The following is a 24,221-nucleotide window of genomic DNA, read 5'->3' as shown; positions in this document are numbered from 1 at the left end:
TTGGACTTAATGGAGGCCTACACGCATATCCTGATACTTCCAGGCCATAGTATGTATCTCAGATTTTGGGTGGGAACACATCACTTTCAGTATCATGTCCTGCCATTTGACCTCACGTCAGCTCTCAGAGTCTTCAAGAAATGTCTAGCACTAGACACAGTGTCGCTGTGCAGAATTGAGAGTCCATGTGTTTCCTTACCTGGACGATTGGCTGGTGAAGAGCACCACAAAGGATGGTGCTCAGGAGCCCATGCAGAGAACTATTTGGGTGTTAGAGCTACTAGGGTTTGTTCTAAACTACCCCAAGTCCCATCTACTTCTAATTCGACAATTGGAGTTCATTAGAGCCCTGCTAGATATAAAGCAGGTGCAGGCTTTTCTCCTGGTGCCAAGAGCAGACACTCTTGTCACTCTCACTGCTCAGTTCCGTACCAGCAGGTCAGGGCTTGGCAGATGTTGTGGTTGTTAAGCTACATTGCCTCCACTGTGCATATCACTTCTTTGGCACGTCTCCACATGAGAACTGCCAAGTGGACCCTAGCTTCCCAGTGGTGTCAAACCTCTGGGAACCTAGTGGATGTCATTGGAGTAACACCAGAGTTGGTTCAATCCCAGTGGACAGTTTGATCAAATTTCACCATGAGACTTCCATTCCAAATTCCTCAGCCCCAGAAGGTGCTGACGATGGATGCATCCTACCTGAGATGGGGAGCTCACTTAGATGGGCTTCAGACTCTGGGTGCTTGGTCAGCTCAGGAGACAGATCTTCACATTAACCTTCTGGAACAATGGGCAATCTGGAACGCTCTAAAGGCTTTTAGAGATCAGCTGTTCAACCAAATTGTGCTCATCCAAATGGACAGTCAGGTTGTAACATAGTAACATAGTAGATGACGGCAGAAAAAGACCTGCAAGGTCCATCCAGTCTGCCCAACAAGATGAACTCATGTGTATACCTTACCTTGATTTGTACCTGTCTTTTTCAGGGCATAGACCGTATAAGTCTGCCCAGCACTATCCCCTCCTCCCAACCACCAGTCCCGCCTCCCACCACCGGCTCTGGCACAGACCGTATAAGTCTGCCCACCACTATCTTCGCCTCCCAACCACCAACCCCTCTTCCCCCCACCGGCTCTGCCACCCAATTTCGGATAAGCTTCTGAGGATCCATTCCTTCTGCACAGGATTCCTTTATGTATATCCCATGCATGTTTGAATTCCGTTACCATCATCACCACCTCCCGCGGGAGGGCATTCCAAGCATCCACCACTCTCTCTGTGAAAAAATACTTCCTGACATCTTTTTTGAGTCTGCCCCCCTTCAATCTCATTTCATGTCCTCTTGTTCTACCGCCTTCCCATATCCGGAAAAGATTTGTTTGCGGATTAATACCTTTCAAATATTTTAATGTCTGTATCATATCACCCCTGTTCCTCTTTTCCTCCAGGGTATACAAGTTCAGGTCAGCAAGTCTCCCCTCATACGTCTTGGAACGCAAATCCCATACCATTCTCGTAGCTTTTCTTTGCACCGCTTCAATTTTTTTTACATCCTTAGCAAGGTACAGCCTCCAAAACTGAACACAATACTCCAGGTGGGGCCTGACCAACGACTTGTACAGGGGCATCAACACTTCCTTTCTTCTGCTGGTCACACCTCTCTCTATACAGCCTAGCAACCTTCTTGCTACGGCCACCGCCTTGCCACACTGTTTCGTCACCTTCAGATCCTCGGATACTATCACCCCAAGATCCCTCTCCCCCTCAGTACATATCAGACTCTCACCGCCTAACACATACGCCTCTCGTGGGTTTCTACTCCCTAGGTGCATCACTTTGCATTTCTTCGCATTGAATTTTAATTGCCAAACCTTAGACCATTCTTCTAGCTTCTGCAGATCTTTTTTCATGTTTTCCACTCCCTCCCGGGTGTCCACTCTGTTACAAATCTTAGTATCATCCGCAAATAGGCAAACTTTACCTTCTAACCCTTCGGCAATGTCACTCATAAATATATTGAACAGAATCGACCCCAGCACCGATCCCTGAGGCACTCCACTACTCACCTTTCCCTCCTCCGAGCAAACTCCATTTACCACCACCCTCTGGTTGTAATGTATTGCATCAACAAGCAGGGGGTACCAGATTATACCCTCTGTCAGGAGGCTGTCTGGATGTGTCAATGGACTGTCCAGAGTGGGATAGTTTTCAGAGCCACATATCTGGCGGGCAGATCCAGCAGTCTGGCTGATAGACAGAGCAGGGTCATGCAACCGCATGAATGGTTACTCAGCCTGGGCATTACCCACAAGATTTTCAGAGAGTGCGGCTCCCCCTTGGTGGCTCTCTTTGTCACTCCTTACAATCACAAAGTCCCTCAGTACTGTTCCAGGATCAGAGCGTCAGATGCCTTCCTCTTCCACTGGGGGAATGGCCTTCCGTATGTGTATCCTCCCATTCCTCTCATAGGAAAGACTTTGCTGAAACTCAAGACTGCGGGGCCATGGTCCTGATAGCCCCATATTGACCCAGGCAAATCTGGTTCTCTCTTCTGGAGTTATCCTCCGAAGAGCCTTGGAGATTGTCGTGTTTTCCAACCCTCATAACATTGAATGAGAGATCTCTTTTACATCTCAACCTCCAGTCTCTGGCCCTCACAGCGTGGATGTTGAGAGCTTAGAATTTGCTTCCTTGCACTTTCCTGAGGGTGTCTCCAATGTTTTGCTGGCTTCTAGGAAAGATTCTACTAAGAGTGTTATTCTTTCAAATGGGTTTGTCATCTAGTGTGAGGGCAAGGCCCTAGATATTCTTTCTTGCCCTACACAGACCCTGCTTGAATGCCTTCTACACCTCTCCGAATCTGGTCTTAAGATCCGCTCTTTAAGGGTTCACAGTGCAATTAGTGCTTACCATCAGCATGTAGAAGGTTAGCCCATCTCTGGACAGCCTCTAGTTTTACACTTCATGAGAGGTTTTCTTTTGACAAAGCCCTCTGTCAAACCTCTGCCTGTGTCATGGGACTTCAACGTCATCCTCGCCCAACTGATGAAAGCTTCTTTTCAGCCACTGGATTCCTGTTACTAAAGTACTTGACCTGGAAGGTCTTGTGTTTGGTGGCAGTTACTTCAGCTCATAGGGTTAGTGAGCTTCAGTCTTTAGTAGCAGATCCACCTTGCGTGAAATTTGATCATATATTAGATTGTAAAGTACTTTGCTCTTTTTTTGTCAGTTTTAGCGGTATAGCAAATTTTAATAAAGTATAAACTATCATAACAGAGTGCCGACAGTGGTGTCGTAGCTCCATCTGAATCGGTCTATTGTCCTCCCAACATTTTTTCCCAAACCTCATGCCCATTCTGCCAAATGTGCTTGGACTGCAAGCAAGCATTGGCCTTTTACTTGGAGCGGACTAGGCCCTATAGACGGTCCACCCAGATTTTTGCTGCTTTTGATCCCAACAGAATGGGGGTTGCAATTGGAAAGACACAGTTTCCAGATGGCTGGCAGATTGCATTTCTTTTACTTATCCCCACATGGGCTGTCTCTTGAGGGTCATGTCAAGGCTTATAATATCAGAGCCATTGTGGCGTTGGTACATAAATATTGCCATAATGGGACAGACCAAAGGTCCATCAAGCCCAGCATCCTGTTTCCAACAGTGGCCAATCCAGGTCACAAATACCTGTCAAGATCCCAAAAAAGTACAATATGTTTTATGCTGCTTATCCCAGAAATAAGCAGTGGACATTCCCCAAGTCCAATTTAATAATGGTCTATGGACTTTTCCTTTAGGAAGCTGTCCAAACCTTTTTTTAAACTCTAACCGCCTGTACCACATTCTCCAGCAACGAATTCCAGAGTTTAATTACACGTTGAGTGAAGAAAAAGTTTCTCTGATTCATTTTAAATTTACTACTTTGTAACTTCATTGCATGCCCTCTAGTCCTAGTATTTTTGGAAAGAGTAAACAGACGATTCATGTCTACCCGTTCCACTCCACTCATTATTTTATAGACCTCTATCATATGTCCCCTTAGCCGTCTTTTCTGCAAGCTGAAAAGCCCTAGCATCTTCAGCCTTTCCTCATAAGGAAGTTGTCCCATCCCTTTTATCATTTTCATTGCCCTTCTCTGCACCTTTTCTAATTCCACTATTTCTTTTTTGAGATGCGGTGACCAGAATTGAACACAATATTCGAGGTGCGGTTGCACCATGGAGTGGTAGTTCACTTGAGATCAGCCTCTGTTGAATAGATTTGCAAGGCTGCAGTGTGGTTTTCAATCCACACATTCACATTCTACTATTGCCCTGAGCACGATACCCAACGCGACAGTCAGTTTGGACAGACAGTTCTGCAGAATTTGTTTGGGGTTTGGAATCCAACTCCACCCTCCTAGGCTCATTTTATTCTGTTTCAGGCTGCACTCTCACAACTAGTATGTATATAGTTTCAGGTTATTTGAATTTTGAATTCGCCATTATGAGTTCCTATTATTCTAATGCTGTTGTTTTTGGTGAGTCTGGTTGCTAGGAATTCCCATGTGTGAGGATCAACTGGCTCCTTGTCCTTGGAGATAGTGAAGATACTTACCAGTAGCAGGTATTCTTTGAGGACAGCAGGCCATTAATTCTCTCACCTCTCCTTGGAGTTGTCTTCTGTAGAGATATTACTGTACTGATGGTCCCGTGTTTGTGAGATGAGTGGGGCGGGGGCACTCGTCAAGCACGCTGCTGCGAATTCTTAAAACTGTATTACGCTAGGCAGTGTTTCTCACTGGGCACCTTGGATGATGTCACCCATGTGTGAGAATTAATGGCCTGCCGTCCTCGGAGAATATCTTCTACAGATAAGTTTCTTTGGTTTGTAGTACATTTCCTCCAAATATACAGACTGATATGGCCATTTCACATTTGGGTGGATCTTAAATAACCGGGAGTGAGAAACCATTTGTAGAGAGGCGTGTTAACCATTTTCAATCATATTAGCTGATTGCAAGGTTTTGTTCTTTTTTTTTTTCAAAGCTACTTGTTAATTGGTCTGCAACGATATCACCTATATTTTTCTCCCACTTCCTTAGTTTTCCTGATAGGGAGAAATTTAAAGGCATATAAAGCTGAGGAATGAGCCCCTAATTTTTTCTCCCAAATCGAGTCATGCTTGATCTTATTTCTTTAAAAAAAAAGTATTATGTATAAATTTACATAACTAAATCTGTAGAGTTTTGTCAAGCTGAAATTTTTTCTGTAACGTCAAGGCTACAGAACTTTTTTGGGGCTATCAGCTGATCCAAACTCATAAATCCCCATTTCTTTTCACTGTCACAACACTACATAATGCAGTTCAGGGCAGAATTCCTATCATGGCTGAGATTTAATTTAATAAGGATCCATGGCTACTATGCTCCTCTATACTGGAGTTACCTGTAAAATGGATATATTTATGCAGTGCTTTATGGCAGCTTGCTATGAGATTGTAGCAGTTTGGAAGAGGGCCGAGCTCCCCTCAGAAGACTTCTTGAGCCCTCATTATTTGGAATATGTACTTCCTGGGAAAATGAATTGCAGTACATAAAGATAAGGTGCAACAATTTAAATCTAACTGGAAATGAGAAGACTCATAATTGGCTAGTGTGGTCTATGTTAATGTAGCGGACTGATAATTTCTACCAATATTGGGGAGTGAGGGTAGGAGAAATGCTTTATGAAGCTGGATGTAAATATTTGACTGGATGCATTTTGTGTGTACATGTGTCTGGTCCAATAAAAGGATAAAAAGGAGGGGTATGGGATGATTGGGTAAGTAGGTGAAATGATCCATGTAGTGAAAGGGGTTGTTTTGAGCAATGATATGATCACATCATGTTTTGGAGGTAGTGTGGACAGTTGCAGTAGATAAACTGGGGATGTGACAGAACTGAATTATTGGTTAGAGTAGGAATGTCAAAAATACTTCCCTTGGACCATTTCTGGCCTATTGTGCACCTTTATCATAAAGCATATAGAGACAGATTCATAGGTCTCAGTATGTCCAAACCTTTTTGACAGCTACACTAATAGCTTTTACTACATTCTCTAGAGAGATCGCTAAGGGAGAAGAAGGGGTAGTAGATGGCATGGATGGGCAGAATGAATAAGCCATATGATCTTTATCTGCCTTCATTTTTCTCCATTTCTATGAGATGAAGTGGGTAAAACTACATAGTATTCAAGGTGCAGTAACACCATGGAACAATATAGAGGCAACATAATAATCTCTGCTTTATTCTCTACTGGTATTATTTCATCCACTTATAGTTCTCTATAAGACTATCCCATCTTCCTTCTCCATTCATCTTGGTATCTGTATTATAATGGACTGTACCAGTGGTCTTCACTAAGTCAGGGTCACTTTAGATCCAAATGAGCAGAAGAGCTGCCACATATCTTCCCATGTGAGGCCATACCACTGCTGACCAGTGTGTGTCAATGGCATCCATCCCTTCTAGCCCAGTTTCAAACTTTTCATTGTGGGGGGAGGAGTTATTTTTAAGGAGGCAGGAGTTTCCAAATGCATTCTCTTCCTCTGTTGAGAAATGCCTCGTCTTTCAAGCAGGTGATTCTTCCACCTCATCCACTTCACCTATTTGTTGCATGCTTGGATAGAAAGGCAGAGAGTAGCAAAAAAGACAACAACAAAAAAAAAAACCCCAACAAAAATAAAAAAAAAAACTCTACAAACAGAATAATGATGGGCCACCTCAGAAGTCTCTAGTTTTCCACCACCTCTATCTTTTCAGTGCAAAAATATTTTCTGTTGCTGCTTCTGAGTCTATCTTCGATCACCCACAGTAATTTAAGTCCCATGATCACAAGGATTCACAGTAAGCCCCAGTGCGTGGCACCTGGTGGAGGGTTATCACTATAGTGATTGGGCTGAGGTAGATTTAGATTTTAGATGTAATTTCATGCTGTTTGGAAATCTGAACTTACATACAGTAATTGTTTGCCTTCCCAAGTGGATTTTTAATCTAAGTTATACCTGAGGCAGTGGAGGGAGGGTGAAATGACTTGCTGGATTTGTGAACCTGGTTTCCCTCCTACTTGAGTTGGGAGGGGATATGGAATAGACAGGACTGTGCAAGCAGAAACCTGTATTTATTTTCATTTTGTTGGTATTTGTATTCCATTAAATAGCAGGGACTGAAAACAGCGTGCTAATGAATAGTAATGGAATATTTATTGCATAGTTGAGTGACGGTTTGTTTGGTTGGACCTTAGCCCCAGTTCCACTTAAACTGGAAACGGAAAGGAGTGGATGGTCAGTAGTAGGGTGTGGGTTAAACTGCCTAAGCGGGTGCTCCTGTGCTTCTCACCATCCCCTGCTTGTGATGTTTGAATGTTGCCCTGGATCTCTAATCACCATGGGAGGGAATAACAGCCATCATAATGGTCATAAACCTGTGTCACACCCCCCTTTTGATTTCTTTATTGCTGAATTCCTTTTTTCAGTGCTAACTCAGAACTAGGAAGTTTGATAGGAATCAGATTAATCATTCTTTCAGGTTACTTAGATAAGGATGTAATTTCCTATAAGAATTCAGCTTCACTGACCTAATTTCAAACATTCATCTTCTTCTTTAAAAAGTCTAAAGGAAAATGCCATGGTCTTAAGCTACATTCACAACAATCCATTTTATTAAAACATTTCATCATGTAAGAGATTCTCTTCTGGGTTCACTTTGTGGGCTTGTTTATGTTGTGCTTCAAATTTAAAGAAAAAAAATCTGTAAATTGAAAAGGGACCCCTTTTTCCCAGGGATCTTCCAGACTTAACCTTTCTGATTTTAACCTTTCATTGTAGTAAATCAATTTTCTAAAACCTTGTATTTGTTTTGTCTGTGCCCTTTTACTTGATTGAAAGCTTCAGTGAACCAGCAGGCCCAGGTTCAAATCCCCTGGCAGCGTAGGTTACTTAACCCTCCGTGCCTTCTAATATCCACTACCTACGTTCCTGTACCCGCTCCGCCGAACGCCTCTGGCGGAAATCTCGGGCCCTTGCTGATTTCTTACACTTTAAGTTCATGCTGACCTCCTTCCAATCTGCTCTTTTACGTGCCAAACAGGATTATTATATCCAACTGACTAACTCTCTTGGCTCTAACCCTCGACTTCTCTTCACCACATTGAACTCTCTCCTCAAGGTGCCCCCTCCCCCAACTCCCCCTTCAGTATCTCCTCAGACCCTTGCTGAATTCTTTCACGACAAGGTTCAAAAGATAAACCTTGCATTCTCTACCTCGCCACCTCTCCCTCCACTAGTCCGTTCCCCTCTCTCATTTTCCCCTCATTCCCTTTCCTCCTTTCCTGAAGTTACTATTGAGGAAAGTACACTTCTCCTTTCTTCCTCAAAATGTACCACCTGTTCCTCTGATCCCATTCCCACCCACCTTCTTAATGCCATCTCTCCTGCACTTATTCCTTTTATCTGTCACATTCTCAACCTCTCACCTTCCACTGCGACTGTCCCTGCTGCCTTTAAACATGCTGTGGTCACACCTCTCCTTAAGAAGCCTTCACTTGACCCTACTTGTCCCTCTAATTACCGACCCATCTCCCTCCTTCCCTTTCTCTCCAAATTACTTGAGCGTTCTGTTCACCGCCGCTGCCTTGATTTTCTCTCCTCACATGCTATTCTTGACCCACTACAATGTGGTTTTCTCCCTCTCCACTCAACCGAAACTGCGCTTACTAAAGTCTCCAATGACCTATTACTGGCTAAATCCAGAGGTCAATATTCCATTCTCATCCTTCTTGATCTTTCCGCTGCTTTTGACACTGTCGATCACAGCATACTTCTCGATACCCTGTCCTCACTTGGATTCCAGGGCTCTGTTCTTTCCTGGTTCTCTTCCTACCTCTCCCTCCGCACCTTTAGTGTTCACTCTGGTGGATCCTCTTCTACTTCTATCCCTCTGCCTGTCGGTGTACCTCAGGGTTCTTCTGTTCTTGGTCCCCTCCTCTTTTCTATCTACACTTCTTCCCTTGGTTCATTAATCTCATCCCATGACGTTTCCTACCATCTCTATGCTGATGACTCCCAAATCTACCTTTCTACCCCTGATATCTCACCTTGCATCCAAACCAAAGTTTCAGCGTGCTTGTCTGACATTGCTGTCTGGATGTCTCAACGCCACCTGAAATTAAATATGACCAAAACTGAGCTTCTCATTTCACCCCCCCCCAAACCCACCTCCCCGCTCCCCCCGTTTTCTATTTCTGTTGATGGCTCTCTCATTCTCCCTGTCTCCTCAGCTCGAAACCTTGGGGTTATCTTTGACTCATCTCTCTCCTTCTCTGCTCATATCCAGCAGACCGCCAAAACCTGTAGTTTCTTTCTTTACAATATCCGTAAAATCCGCCCCTTTTGGACTACTGCAATCTGCTTCTTGCTGGCCTCCCACTTAGTCACCTCTCCCCTCTCCAGTCGGTTCAAAACTCTGCTGCCCATCTCGTCTTCCGCCAGGGTTGCTTTACTCATACTACCCCTCTCCTCAAGTCGCTTCACTGGCTCCCTATCCGTTTTCGCATCCTGTTCAAACTTCTTCTACTAACCTATAAATGTACTCACTCTGCTGCTCCCCAGTATCTCTCCACACTCGTCCTTCCCTACACCCCTTCCCATGCACTCCGTTCCCTGGATAAATCCTTCTGATCTGTTCCCTTCTCCACTACTGCCAACTCCAGACTTCGCGCCTTCTGTCTTGCTGCGCCCTATGCCTGGAATAGACTTCCTGAGCCCCTACGTCTTGCCCCATCCTTGACCATCTTTAAATCTAGATTGAAAGCCCACCTCTTTAACATTGCTTTTGACTCGTAACCACTTGTATCCACTCGCCTCCACCTACCCTCCTCTCCTCCTTCCTGTACACATTAATTGATTTGATTACTTTATTTTTGTCTATTAGATTGTAAGCTCTTTGAGCAGGGACTGCCTTTCTTCTATGTTTGTGCAGCGCTGCATACACTTTGTAGCGCTATAGAAATGCTAAATAGTAGTAGTAGTAGTAGCTTTGGGCTGATGCTTGTCAGGTTCTGGCAGCATTGCCAGTCTGGGTCTTGCCTCCCTATGTTGGGCCGTGGCAACGTAGTGGTGCCTCACACTGCGTGGGAGAAGGCAGTGGCAAACCATTCCATTTCCAGCAGGAACTTGATAACATGAATTTAAAACCTGGAAACATCACCCTGTATTTGTTCACACCGGAGCCTGCAAAGGCTTCTCCGGTACTATGTAAGCCACATTGTGCCTACAAATATGTGGGAAAATGTGAGATACAAATGTAACAAATAAATAAATAGTGAGCTACAGTTCAAAAACAGTTGGAATGTAGAAATGCCAGGGCTAAATACCATTTGGAGGTGAAAAAATAGGAGTCACCAGACAGGAAGGAAACCTGGGCATCTTTAGGGCATAGCTGAGAAAGGTAGTCATGGAATCCAGTGTGCAAATCTTACAAAGATGTGAAGGACAATTGGACAGGTCTCTGGCGAGACCCCCCCTCCAAACCTTGAGTCCTGTGTTCAGGGAGAGTTTCTTGATCTTCCTGTGAATGGAGTTCAGGGTGGGTTAGAAGGAAAAGAACTGGCAGAGCTTACTATAAAGAAAATATTTTAAATCACTTACTCTGGGGAGTTTATACTGAAGAGGCAGATAGTGTGGATAAAAGGGCTCCCAGACCAGGTAACTGATAAAAGCCTTCATTGGCAAATGTCCTTTGAATATCCTAAAACAAGGGCGGGCGACCTATTGCCTATGGGCCCAATGCAGCCTCCATTGAATTTTAGGTGGCCCACGGGAAGTATGCATAGAGAATGTCATTAACCAGAGTTTTGTCAATTTTAAATACTGTATTTTCAGAATAGCTACACCTAAAAAAAAAAAACGATTCTCTCCCCCATCATATATAGCAATATAGAACTCGCTGCTATGGAGAAGCTGCAGTGCAAAATATAACAAACACACTCTCCCACCAGGTAACACACATGGAAAAAACATAAATTTTATGCAATTTTACTCACCATCTCTGCTGCCTTAAAAACAAATACTGTGAGCCAGGCCAAATGGCAGCCAGCTGGTTCTAACACCCAGACCTCCTAGCTCATTACTGAAGGGTAATGAGCAATGTTGAAGTAACACCCAAGGGTGACCTCCTTCCCTTTAGTTGCACTGCTTCCGTAATAGACCTGTGAGAATATCAGAAGGATTGAGGCCTCAGCACTTGCAGCACAGAAATGCAGGAATCAGCTGCACCCTTTTCTGGGGGGAGGGGGGAGAGGTAGATTAAAGGAAAACTCCCCTAGGTAGCTCTGACATTTCTCCCATGCAGCAGCATCCATAGGTTTGGCTGTTGAGCAGTGGCTGGGACTGCCTTCTGAATGGCCGCCTCTGTAACATCACCAGGCCCATGAACTGAACCCAAGTCCTTTGCACAACAGAATAGTTGGAAGATGACAGACTTGATTTAGAGATTGTAAAGAACTAAGAAAACATACTGAAGTGAACTGCAAGGAAGCATGTTGAGCATGTCTTGCTGAATGCTGCAAATTCTATCATTCTCTGCACTCCTGTGCATTCTCTTCCCTGGAGTCATAGTTTGACTATTCACATCCCACTTGTAGCTAGTTTATTTCTGGAGACTTAATTGCTCTGGTAGTAATTACTGGTAGGATAATTACTCTTTATTGGTTATAGAGAGGGATTAATCTAAAGAAGGAATCTGATTCTTCAGGAACAGCATTCCTTTATGGTTTCCACAGACACAGAATTGAGAAATCCCTTCAGCATATCTGGACCTTAGTCCTTGTTTCCACATCCTTTCCTTATGCCCTGTAGGACTGGGGCATGGAGAATTAGAGGAGGATCTTGAAAAAGCGAACTCTCCAAGTTTCCTATGCACTATGGCTCTCTGATCCTGAGCAGTGCAAGAGGGAAGGAAACTGGAGCTGCAGTGGGAGTTGTGGTCAGAGTCAGTGACAGCCACCTTCCACTCCAGCTGCAGTGAGAAAAAGTTTGCAAATTCAGAAAGGTTCCAGGCAGAACGAGGCAGAAAATCACCACTGCCTGGCAGTGTAATGCTGACATAGACATACTTTTCTCTGTGGCCTGTAGTGCTTTAGAAAGCTTGAGGAAGAATCCTTGCTGCCAGTTTAATTTTATTAGGTGGGGATAGCCAGTGGGTTTCTTCCCCATCTCTGGGGCTATGATCATTGTTCTCTGTTGCTGCCCCCTATGGCATAAGATGTCTTAATTGTTGGACATTCCAGTAAGGCCCAGTTCTGAGGTCAGCTGGCCCCCTGAAGTTAGGTCAGAACAGTTATAAACTGAAAAACTCCCTGAAAAGAAGGCTACGTTTGGGGGTTAGTGTGTGTGTGTGGGTCCACCTATTACTTCTTTCTCCGAGAACTTCCCTGCCTGCTGTTGGCATATAGGGCCCAGTCAGATCAAGGAAGAGTCCTCCTTCAGAGGCAGTGGGGTGAGGACTGGATCTTCTTCTTTAATGATAACCTGTCCATTCTAGTCCCTATTGCACAAGGCATCAAGGCCAATGTCCAGAGGAGCAAGCAAGCAGATGCCTCACTCTTTATACTGTCTTAAATTCTTGCCGTTTTAAATGTTTTTATATTGACTCGTAACATAAAATGTGTTTTGCTCTTTAAGGGTAGAGAGTAGAGCAGGTTGTGGGCGTCAGAGCGCTTACTTCCTGTTCAGTTTCACAGTGGATCTGTTTATACTCTAGTGCACAAGTTTGACACCTCACCCTGTTCACTCTATCTCTCACTCACATTGTTCTTTGTCTGAGAAATCCAGCTCCTGTGCTGATTTTGGGTTGGAAGGGTCAGTGTTGCACTCATGGTCTCCCTCTGATTCAGCTCCAGACACCCAGAAACTTGGCAGAGTGAGTAAGGGGCTCGATGTTATTAGATACAGGCCCTTCAGTGGCATATTCAAGACCTATAAATACTGCGTATGAATGTGGGCTAGAGCAGTGGAGGGTGGGGCTGTGTTTGGTCTATAAACAGATTGTGGTCCTTTTGAAGCTGTTTACATCTGAGAGTTTTTTTCTGTACTTGGCATAATGGGTGCATGCTGTTCTTTCTTTTTATTCTTGTTGGCCTATTAGATCTGTGACCTGAATCTTAAATGAACTGAAGAATCTTCTAAGAGACTGAGTGCAATTGGCGTTCCTTTTCCCAGCTGAGAGGGCGTGACATCTGGGTTACTCTGGCTGGATTACTCCAGGTGCAAACTAGTTATGTGGATATGTGTGGATGTGAGGGCCTCTTGTATCTTGGTTTGGAAGCTAAGTAATCTTTTTTTTCACTTTTGCTAGGACACGGCTGGGAGTGCTGGAGATGAAACTGTTGGAGAACTCAAGTTTTGAGGCTGTGAACTCTCAACTGTGTGTGGAGACCGGAGATGCTCACATCATTGGCAGGTGTGTGACGAGATGACTACTCAATGGGGGGTGGGCTGGGGTGTGTCTGGTTCAGATCTCGTTGGAGACAGGAAAAGAACTGAAATGCAAGTGTAGCTCAGCAGCACATAAGATGAGAAGCCAGCAGGGTTGTGGGGGAGAGGAGTGGGGAGGCATAGATATGATTGCCTGGGGCACTGAATTGCTAGTTATGCCTCCGTTACCCTGTTCTTTATTCTCTAGTCTGCCTGAGCAGGGTCAGTTTGGCTGCAGAGCCACATGAGCTTATTGCCAGGGGAAGCTGGAAAATGGGCTTGCCTGAGTCTGTGTTAAGTGACATTGACATCCAGTGACAGTTTATAGACCAGCATGAGAAGTAGCTTGATGAGTCTGGTGCAGTGCTGGGATGTGAGGACAGAGGAGCTATGATATTAGAAAAGGGGGTGTTATCCCCATGAGGCAATGAATAAAGAGACTCTGCACATTGGCTTCTGATGGAAGAAATGATCTTCTCTTGACTTGAGTTTCCTATGTCTGACACATTCTTCTGCAGCTTGTTGGCTTCCCATGAGTTGTGGAGGAGGGGAAGGAGCTCAGCTCCTGAAATGTATCTTTGCAATACTGGATGTTGTCTTCCAAAGGCTGTGCTGAGGGGCTGATACTGAAAGCTTGCTCAGACATTGGCACAGGGTTAGCACGACTTCTGTGTGCAATTGTGTTGTTATGGGATGCAAAGAGGTGTTTCCTAAACAAGATAATGTTTTGGGAATCAGTGCATAGGACACCGGTACACAGCACATTGATAAAAAGCTATTAGCTGTTCAGTGCCAGGGCAGAGAAGACTTGAAGGCTGAGCAGAAGGCAGGAGCTTTCACACCACCTCAGAAGAGGTGTAGAAGATCTTTGATAGTACCATCTTATTTTGACTGTCAAGATAACTCCCTGACCACACCCCCATGCCCCAAATCCTCCACCTGACAGAGATGCATCTCATTCCCTCAACAGAAAAATCACTTTTAGTCTAGTGGACCCCACACTCTGACGCCTAATCTCTTCCTGTCTCGTCTCCCCCCCCACAAATATCCCTGGTAATCAAGTGGATTCCTCCACCCCCACAGCAACCCCCCCCCCCCACATGTACCCTAGAAGAAGAGGCAGGGGCGATGCTCATCATTCTTGCCTTGTTGCCATGACTGCACTTGACCTCATGTGGTGCATCCTAGGGCACACTGCGGGGTAAATCTGCCAAATAAGGGAAAAATGCAGTGTGTCTCAGAGTGCACAGCGAGGGCGTCAGGTGCCACCATTTTGGAAGGTGGCAGTACTGAGGCAGATACTGAATGGGGGGGGGGGGGGGAAATCTAGGGGGCCAGAAGGGTCGAGGGATCCACTAAACTACCAAGTATATTTTTTGGGGGTGTCGGGGGGGATCCACCAGACTAGCAGAGATATTTTGGGTAGTGTCGTGGAAGGGGGAATTTTTGTGTGTGGGGGGGGCAGCAGATTTTTTTTTTTTTAAAGGTCTCTCGTCACTGCACATACAATAACAGAAAAGGAGACATTTTGGCAATGAACGAAAGATTTCTTACAGCACACATTTTTTAGTGCAGTAGTAATTTGCATGCTCATTACTTACTGAATTAAGGTGGTAAACTTGCACTCAGCCACTGGTGTGTGGTTCTAAGATGCGGATTTCTGCATTGATCCCTGAGAGAGCAGAGCAGGAAGCCTGGGTGCTTTGGGTGCAGTTCTCAGGTTTTCAGTGGAATTCAGTGAGTCTCCCTCACTGATCCTGTCTCTGCTTCCAGGTTTTCAGTCTCTCCCTTGGAATTCCACCGAAAACCTGCTAGAAGCTGCTCACTCTTTACCCACATGAGCTGCAAACAGGACCATTCAGGCAGCTCTGCTATTCACTCCCCACCTAAAATTGCACCTCTATACCATCCACCGAAGGATGCCACATGGCTTCAGGGCAGGACAGCTGTCAGGACTTTCCATCTGTATCCCTCTCTCTGTCCCTTCAATATCAGCCCCCACCCCCATACAGACACAGCCCCTACCCAGACTGTGTCATCTTGCCAGTTTTGTCATCAGCCTTTATATCTCTGTTCTCCCCTCTACATCATTTGCCTGTAGCTTTCCTCACTAACCCCCTGGTTCTTCACATTGTATCCAGAAGTTCACAGCTAGTGGACACCCCAGTGAGCAGGAAAACAGCAGCATCTCCAGCACCTGACTGCAGGACCTGGAAGAGAGGGACCATCTTCAGCCGAGATCAGGCACCCAGGAGATGGCAGCATTGGCAGTCAAAGGAGAAGGAGACCCTCTATCCTTGGTCAGAGTCTGTGAGGCAGCTGCAGGGATTGAGTGGAGGAGAAAGATGACTGCAGTAGTTAGGAGGAGGAGGAAGATGAAAAAGCTGAAGGGAAGGAGGGAGAGGAGACAGAAGATGGCAGCCAAGTAAGGAAAGAAGAGGTGACTGCACCAGGGTGAGGGGGGAGTGATGAGGGAAGGGCAAGAGAAAGGGGCTGCGCCCACGTGGAGAGTAAGAGCTGTACCAGGGTAGAGAGGACGATATATATTTGCCATGCACCTTAGCCACACCCCTATCCTGCAACAGACATTATTAGGGAACAGGAATATAAAGAGAGATTGCATTGCCCTTGTGGGGAGTAAAGAATGGAGGAATTTTAGAATCACTATTTGTCATCTTCCTTGCTGACCCTCTGTCTTTGCACTGTAATCAATTTTCACTGACACCATTGTTGCTGTTCTTGCAAGTCTGTAATTCTGCTCGCTGACCCCCCTCTCTCTGTACCCTGTGGGTCTGTAATCCCTCTGTCTCTGCACCTTGTGGGTCTGTAATCCCACTTTCTGATGCTCTTGTCCCTGGCCCTTGTATGTTTTTATTTTGTCTGCTTGAGCCCTACTTCTGCACACTGTATGTTTGTAATGTCCTTTTGCTGACCCCTTTCTCCTATACAAGAGTAGAATTCTGTAGGGCTATTGTTTTAACAGCAGCTCAGTTGTGCAGAGGAGGTGGTGGCACTGCATTGGAGCCTGTAAGCTGGCACATACACTGAGATAAATTGGGGGGGGGGGGGGGAGAGGGGCACTTGGAAATGAAGCCCAAGAATGTAAAATAATTTGATTTATTGATTTGATATACCGCGTAATACAATAAAGTGTCAAACTCATATGTGGCAGATTTGAAACTTAGGAAGTTGTCCATTCAGCCAGGATCTACGACTTGGGATTGGTCCTATGCTGTACACCCAATGACTAGACCAGTCACAAAATCCTGGGAATCATGCAAGCTGAAGACAGAAGGCTTTGAAGAGCCCTTGGTTCTTCCCTGAACCAGGTGTTGATTAGTGCTGGAGGGGTCACATCTCTTCCAGAGAGCCCAGCTCCTGTATCTATAAGGTGTATATTCTCAAGGCATCCATGGGGACTCATTCTGTGCAGCACTCTGCTTTAGAAAAAGCTCTGTATCCCTCAGGGTTTGCATACCCAGGAGCAGGTGTCTCTGGAAGCACTCGTCGATCAGAGCTGGAGGGATCACATCTCTTCCAGAGAGCCTGGCATCTCTGTGTATAAGGTGACTGGCCTGATGGCATCTGTGGGGATATAGGTACATAAGTATTGCCATACTGGGACAGACCAAAGGTCCTTCAAGCCCAGCATCCTGATTCCAACATTGACCAATCCAGGTCACAAATACCTGGCAAGATCCCGAAAAAGTACAAAACATTCTATACTGTTTATCCCAGAAATAGTGGATTTTCCCCAAGTCTGTTTAATGGTGTATGGACTTTTCCTTTAGGAAGCCGTCCAAACCTTTTTTAAACTCCGTTAAGCGAACCGCCTTTACCACATTCTCTGGCAATGAATTCCAGAGTTTAATTACACGTTGAGTAAAGAAAAATTTTCTCCAATTCGTTTTAAATTTACTACTTTGTAGCTTCATCGCACGCCCCCTAGTCCTAGTATTTTTGGAAAGTGTAAACAGACGTTTCACATCTACCCGTTCAATGTCACTCATTTTATAGATCTCTATAATATCTCCTCTCAGCCGCCTTTTCTCCAAGCTGAAGAGCCCTAGCTGCTTTAGCCTTGCCTCATAGAGAATTCGTCCCATCCCCTTTATCATTTTCATCGCCCTTCTCTGTACCTTTTCTAATTCTACTATATCTTTTTTTTTTTTTTTAATTTATTTGTAATTTTAATGAATTTTACAAGATACACTTGTACAGAAAAGGAGTATTACCATACCATACAAGAAAATATTTTATAAAGAAAATCTATTAAATGATAATTACTGCTAAAGTCCACAATTGTAGGCAAGGCACAATTCAAAAATTGGTTAACATAGGAAAAAATGAGTAGAACATGTTCCCACTTATCCTATCACGGAGTAGATACTAATGGAGGAAGCACAAGAGAGTTTATGGCTGGTTCTTGTCTGGAGTCCATGAATTTTGCTAACTGATCACTCTCAAAGAAAACATATTTAATTGATTGAAATTTAACAACACATTTGCAAGGAAAATTAAGCCAGAAAATTCCCCCCTGTGACAATACACGATCACGAAGTTTCAAAAAAGACTGACGTCTTTTCTGAGTTTGTCTAGCAATATCAGGAAATACTTTGACTTTGCAATTCAGAAAGACTTCATGTCTATGTTTAAAGAAAGTTTTCAAGATCCAGTCCCGATCCGGCTGTAGAACAAAGTCTATAATTAATGTAGCAGGTTGTACTCCACATAGTTCATCTTCAATTGTTTGTGATAAATTCAAATTTAGCTCCTCAAATGGGGTTTCCATAGATGGTATTATGTGCTCACTTGGTTTCTTAACATAGGGAGCCAAATAATAAATCCTTGCTACAGGTGGAAACAATTGTTCAGTAATTTTTAATACTTCAGAAAGATATCTTTTGAATGTTATTAAAGGAGCCACTGCTGGAACTTTAGGAAAATTTATAAATCTCAATGTTTTCATCCTTTGTAAATTTTCTAAAGTTTCTATTTTCCTCTGTAAGTATACATTTTCTTTTATTAAAGTTATTTGACTCTCTTTAATTTGATTTGTTTCAAGTATAATTGTTTGTTCAAAAGTTTTAGATTGTTCCAACTGTTTTTCCAAGTCTGCTATTTTAGCTTGATTTGATTGAGTAACTTTAACTATTGGAGATAGTTTCTGGGTTAAAGAATCTTCTAAACATTCCAAAGCATCCCATATTTTTTCTAGGGTTATTTTCTCCGGTTTTTTAGGAAATAATTTCAATGTTACCTCTTCCTGAGCTCCTTTCTTAGAGCCAGTCTTGCTCTCTTGTGATTCAACTCCTGCTCCTTCGGTATTCTCAGCAGTAACCACCAGCACTGCTGCACTCGGCGTTCTGCTAGCAGAGTCTGCCCCTGCTCCCAGATCAGACATCTCCTCATCGGGTCTAGTCAATCCAGGGCTCTGGTCTGCCAGCATTGCCGGCATCGAAGGAGGACTCCGTTCCTCTGGGCTCAGAGTGGTCTCTCCCTCAGGCAGGTAGGTCGGTTCTCCTCTCATCGATCCCTCCTGCAGCAAGGGTTGTTGCCCAGTCAATTCTACTCTGGGAACAGTGAAACGGTCCATCGGTCCCAATTCCTGTCTTGCAGAGGGAGCAGGGTCTACTATATCTTTTTTGAGATGCGGCGACTAGAATTGAACACAATAGTCGAGGTGCGGTCACACCATGGAGCGATACAAAGGCTATTTTGTGCAGCACTCTGCTTTAGAGAAAGCTCTATTCTCAAGGTTTGTATACCCAGGAGCTGGAGGGGGTCATATCTCTTCGAGAGAGCCTAGCTGCTGCCATGTGTAAGATATCTGTTCTCAAGGCAGCTGTGGGGAATTGTTCTGTGCAGTGCTGTGCTTTAGAGAATGCTGGACTTCCGTCAGAGTTTGCATACCCAGAAGCAGGTGTCTCTGGAAAGTGATGGAAGGACCTGTCTAGACATGTGTGGTTAAAGGTCAGGCTTGTAAATAGTTGCAGCATGTGAACTGTTTTCCAGACAGATAAATAGTGCTTGGCAATCAGTTAATTTTACTACATAAAGAAAATGAATTTGTCCTCCAAACGTGTGAAGATCATTTTGAATTTCTAGCATTCTTTTATTTAGGGATTGATGGGATGCAAGAAGCAGTAGAGATGGCCAAGTATTTGTTAAGAGAGTTAGACATGTCAGAATATACCTCTTTCTCCTTTGGAGGTTATCCTTGACAGGTTTGAAGTGTTAAATTTTCAGGATATGGGTGCACGTATATTTGTCAGGAAAGCATGCATTGTGGGGAAAAATGCATTATACAAAAATAGATTCAGGCTGAACCTCCATCTTTTTGGCAATGGCATATACAATTTCATAATCTAGTGCTGTTGAAATTAAGAGGGTTGAATCTTACTTTTAAACTTAGAAAGTTGTTCTTGTCTATTTGGGAAGCTTATATTGTACTACTACTCAACATTTCTAAAGCGCTACTAGGGTTACGCAGCGCTGTACAGTTTAACAGAGAAGGACAGTCCCTGCTTAAGGAGCTTACAATCTAAAGGACAAGGGAACAGTCAGTCAAATTGGGGCAGTCTAGATTTCCTGAATTGAGTCATAAAGGTTAGGTGCCAAAGGCGACATTGAAGAGGTGGGCTTTGAGCAAAGATTTGAAGATGGCAAGGGAGGGGGCTTGGCGAATGGGCTCAGGAAGTTTATTCCAAGCATAGGGTGAGGCGAGGCAGAAAGAGCGGAGCCTGGAGTTGGCGTTGGTGGAGAAGGGTACTGAGAGGAGGGATTTATCCTGTGAGCGGAGGTTTTGGGTGGGAACTTAAGGGGAGATGAGGGTAGAGAGGTAATGAGGGGCTGTGGACTGAGTGCATTTGTAGGTTAGAAGGAGAAACTTGAACTGTATGCGGTACCTGATCGGAAGCCAGTGAAGTGACTTGAGGAGAGGGGTGATGTGAGCATATCGGTCCAGGCGGAATATAAGACGTGCAGCAGAGTTCTGCACGGATTGAAGGGGGGATAGATGGTTAAGTGGGAGGCCAGTGAGGAGTAGGTTGCAGTAGTCAAGGCGAGAGGTAATGAGAGCGTGGACGAGAGTACGGGTGGTGTGCTCAGAGAGGAAAGGGCGAATTTTGCTGATGTTAAAGAGAAAGAAGCGACAGGTCTTGGTTATCTGCTGGATATGCGCAGAGAAGGAGAGGGAGGAGTCGAAGATGACTCCGAGGTTGCGGGCAGATGAGACGGGGAGGATGAGGGTGTTATCGACTGAGATAGAGAGTGGAGGAAGAGGAGAAGTGGGTTTTGGTGGAAAGACGATAAGCTCGGTCTTGGCCATGTTCAGTTTCAGGTGGTGTTTGGACATCCAGGCAGCAATGTCAGATAAGCAGGCCGATACTTTGGCTTGGGTCTCCGCAGTGATGTCTGGTGTGGATAGATAAAGCTGAGTGTCGTCAGCATAAAGATGATATTGGAAACCATGTGATGAGATCAGCGATCCCAGGGAAGAGGTGTAGAAAAAGGGGTCCAAGGACAGATCCCTGCGGAACTCCAACAGAGAGCGGGATGGGGGTGGAGGAAGATCCATGAGAATGTACTCTGAAGGTACGGTGGGAGAGATAAGAGGAGAACCAGGAGAGAACAGAGCCCTGGAACCCAAATGAGGACAGTGTGGCAAGAAGTAACTCATGGTTGACAGTGTGAAAAGCGGCGGATAGGTCGAGGAGGATGAGGATGGAGTAGTGACCTTTGGATTTGGCAAAGAACAGGTCATTACAGACTTTAGAGAGTGCCGTTTCTGTCGAGTGTAGAGGGCGAAAACCGGATTGAAGTGGATTGAGGATGGCATGAGAGGAGAGAAAATCAAGGCAGCGGCTGTGAACGGCGTGTTCAAGTATCTTGGAGAGGAAGGGTAGGAGGGAGATGGGGCGGTAGTTGGAGGGACAGGTAGGGTCAAGTGATGGTTTTTTGAGGAGAGGTGTGACTACGGCGTGCTTGAGGGTGTTGGTGACAGTTGCAGTGGAGAGAGAGAGGTTGAGGATATGACAGATGGGGGGGGGGGGGGGGTGACAGTAGGGAGAGATGGTGTTAAGTAAGTTGGTGGAGATGGGGTCAGAGGAACAAGTGGTGCATTTCGAGGAGGAAAGAAGGTAGGCGGTTTCCTCTTCAGTGATATCAGGAAAAGAGGAGAAGGAGGCCTGGGTTGGTTGGTTGAGGGAGTGGGTTGAAGGGTGAAGGAAAGGGTGATGTCAGGAAAAGAGGAGAAGGAGGCCTGGGTTGGTTGGTTGAGGGAGTGGGTTGAAGGGTGAAGAGGAGGAGGTGGCTTGGTAGTGAACTCAAGGTTGATCTTCTGCACCTTGTTGCGGAAGTAGTGAGCCAGTGATTGAGGAGAGAGTGAGGGGGGGTGGGAGCGGAGGGCACTTTGAGGAGGGAGTTAAGGGTGGCGAAGAGACAATGAGGGTTGGAGCTGAGAGAATTAGTTAGTTGGGTGTAATAGTCCTGTTTGGCAAGGAATAGGGAGGACTGGAAGGAGGAGAGCATGAATTTGTAATGAAGGAAATCGGTATGGGTGCGAGATTTCCTCCAGAGGCGTTCAGCAGATCGGGCGCAGGAGCGAAGGTATCTGATGCAAGGGGTCAGCCAGGCCTGGGGATTCAAACTTGGGCTCCTAAAGCAAGAAGTTTTATTTTAAATTCTTTACATTTATAACTGGAATGGAGAAGTGAGATGCCCATAGGTATAAGAACTTAGCTTCTGGATATCTATTTGGCATATAAAGGTGGGTGGGAAGGGAGGAAAGTAGGGAGACTGCTAATTTCTGCCTTCCTAAAAATGTAATATAGTTAGGGTCTCATTTTCAAAGCGCTTAGACTTACAAAGTTCCATAAGTTTCTATGTAGCTTTGTAAGTCTAAGTTCTTTGAAAATACGCCTCCAAATCTGTTATACGCAACACGTTATGTTGAATCAGATACTTCTATTTGTTTCATTTTGTTTTTTTTCTTTTTACTGCAGTTCAATTGCATATATTAAAACATGAAAGAGTTAGACATAGCTTTTATGGTTCAGTGAAACATAGATGGTAGTTGGGATGTGTAATATTGTATCATGTTTGTTTTACTGATTTTATCAAAACCTCAAAGTGGTTTACAAAATGTGAGTAATCAAGCATACAGAAAACAAAATATTGAAATAAAACCTTTATACTACTAGCCTTCTAAGTGAATGAGGGACCTGTGGCTACCATTTCTTGCAGTGGCTACTGGAGATCGCTTGCTGTTGTTGGCTGGATTGAATAGGTATCTGCCAGCAGATGAGCTTGGGGCCCGATTCCTGCCCTCAGTTGAATTGAACAGGGAGTCAGCCAACACATGAACTTGGGGCTCAGGTCCTGCCCTCAGTTGAATTGGACAGGGAGCTATCCAGCACATGAGCTGTGGGCCCAGTTCCTGCCTTCAGCTGGATTGGACAGGGAATCAACCAGCACGTGAGCTTGGGGCCTGGTTCCTGCCCTCGCTGGATTTAATAGGGAGTCAGCCAGCACTTGAGCTTGGGGCCTGGTTCCTGCCCTCGCTGGATTGGAAAGGGAGTCAGCCAGCACTTGAGCTTGGGGCCTGGTTCCTGCCCTCGCTGGATTGGACAGGGAGTCATCACGTGCTTGGGACCCGGTTCCTGCCCTCAGCTGGATCAGTCAGAGAGTCAGCTAGAATGTGAGATTGGGGCCCCGTTTCCTGCCCTCGGCTGGATTGGACGGAGTCAGCCTGCACGTGAGCTTGGGGCCTGGTCTTGCCCTTGGTTGAATTGGACAGGGAATCAGCCAGCACGCGAGCTTGGGGCCCGGTTTCTGCCCTCAGTTGGTTTGGACAGGGAATCAGCCAGCATGTGAGCTTGGGCCCGGTTCCTGCTCTCAGTTGGATTGGTCAGGGAGTCAGCCAGCACTTGAGCTGGGGGCCTGGTTCCTGCCCTCAGCTGGATTGGTCAGAGAGTCAGCCAGTACATGAGCTGGGGGCCTGGTTCCTGCTCTCAGTTGGATTGCATAGGGAGTTATTTGCATATTAGCTTGGGGTTCAATTTTGCTGCTACTACTACTTATCATTTCTGTAGTGCTACTAGACATATGTAGCGCTGTACACTGAACATGTAAGTGATGGTGTGTGCTCGACAGAGCTTACAATCTAATCAAGACAGACAAACGGGACAAGTAATGGATAAGGGAATTAAGGTGGGAATTATAAAACAGACATGGGTACTGAACAAGTGAAGGTGCATAGAGCTTTAAAGTGTGCAGTGAACAGCACATCTGTACAGGGTCTGCTGATCTGATTTTTGTTTGTAATTTCTCTTGCTCTCTCCTCCTTTGCCTTCCTTCTCTCTTCTAGAAACTGCCTCTGTGGTTCATTTTCCCCTAGTCTCACTTGTTTGTGTGTGGGCTCTGATCTGCAGCTGTGCTCCCATCTCAAACCCAGCAATGCAAGCATGTAATTCTCACAGCAGATTTCATGGAAAATCCAGGATTAGTCACCTTTAAAATATCAAATCTGAGACAGCAGAGCAGAATGTTCAAGAAGTGTGTGATTTTTAATGGTAGAGCTGCCTTTCCTAGCTCTGTATTCTGAGGGTACATACCTGAAACAACCATTAAAGAAGAAACCTGGATGTCAGGAAGGTGAGAACTCAGCATCAGATGTTAGAAGTAGTGCACAAACTCATTAGAAAAAAAACAGAGGAAAGGCCTTGAAAACAAA

General features: G+C 45.0%; 1 protein-coding gene across 4 annotated transcripts in view; it reads left to right on the top strand.

Annotated features, from left to right (window-relative positions):
• The window catches only part of MAF1 (MAF1 homolog, negative regulator of RNA polymerase III), a 119,124-nt gene that overhangs the window by 5,577 nt on the left and 89,326 nt on the right, over positions 1–24,221 (top strand). For 3 of the 4 annotated variants that reach the window (XR_003943982.1, XR_003943981.1, XM_030220905.1), the window contains exons 2-3: positions 13,158–13,276; positions 13,368–13,472. Coding sequence is in view for 1 of the 4 variants with exons in the window: in XM_030220905.1 (XP_030076765.1) it covers positions 13,390–13,472 (83 nt within the window). In the remaining 3 variants the exon portion in view is untranslated. Of the gene's footprint in view, positions 1–12,851; positions 12,933–13,157; positions 13,277–13,367; positions 13,473–24,221 lie in introns of those variants that run through there. The other variant, XR_003943983.1, reaches the window with a different exon arrangement.

Source organism: Microcaecilia unicolor, chromosome 1 (genome assembly GCF_901765095.1).
Source record: "Microcaecilia unicolor chromosome 1, aMicUni1.1, whole genome shotgun sequence".
In the NCBI taxonomy this organism is placed as follows: Eukaryota; Metazoa; Chordata; class Amphibia; order Gymnophiona; family Siphonopidae; genus Microcaecilia; species Microcaecilia unicolor.
This window is presented reverse-complemented; position numbering and strand designations above follow the sequence as displayed.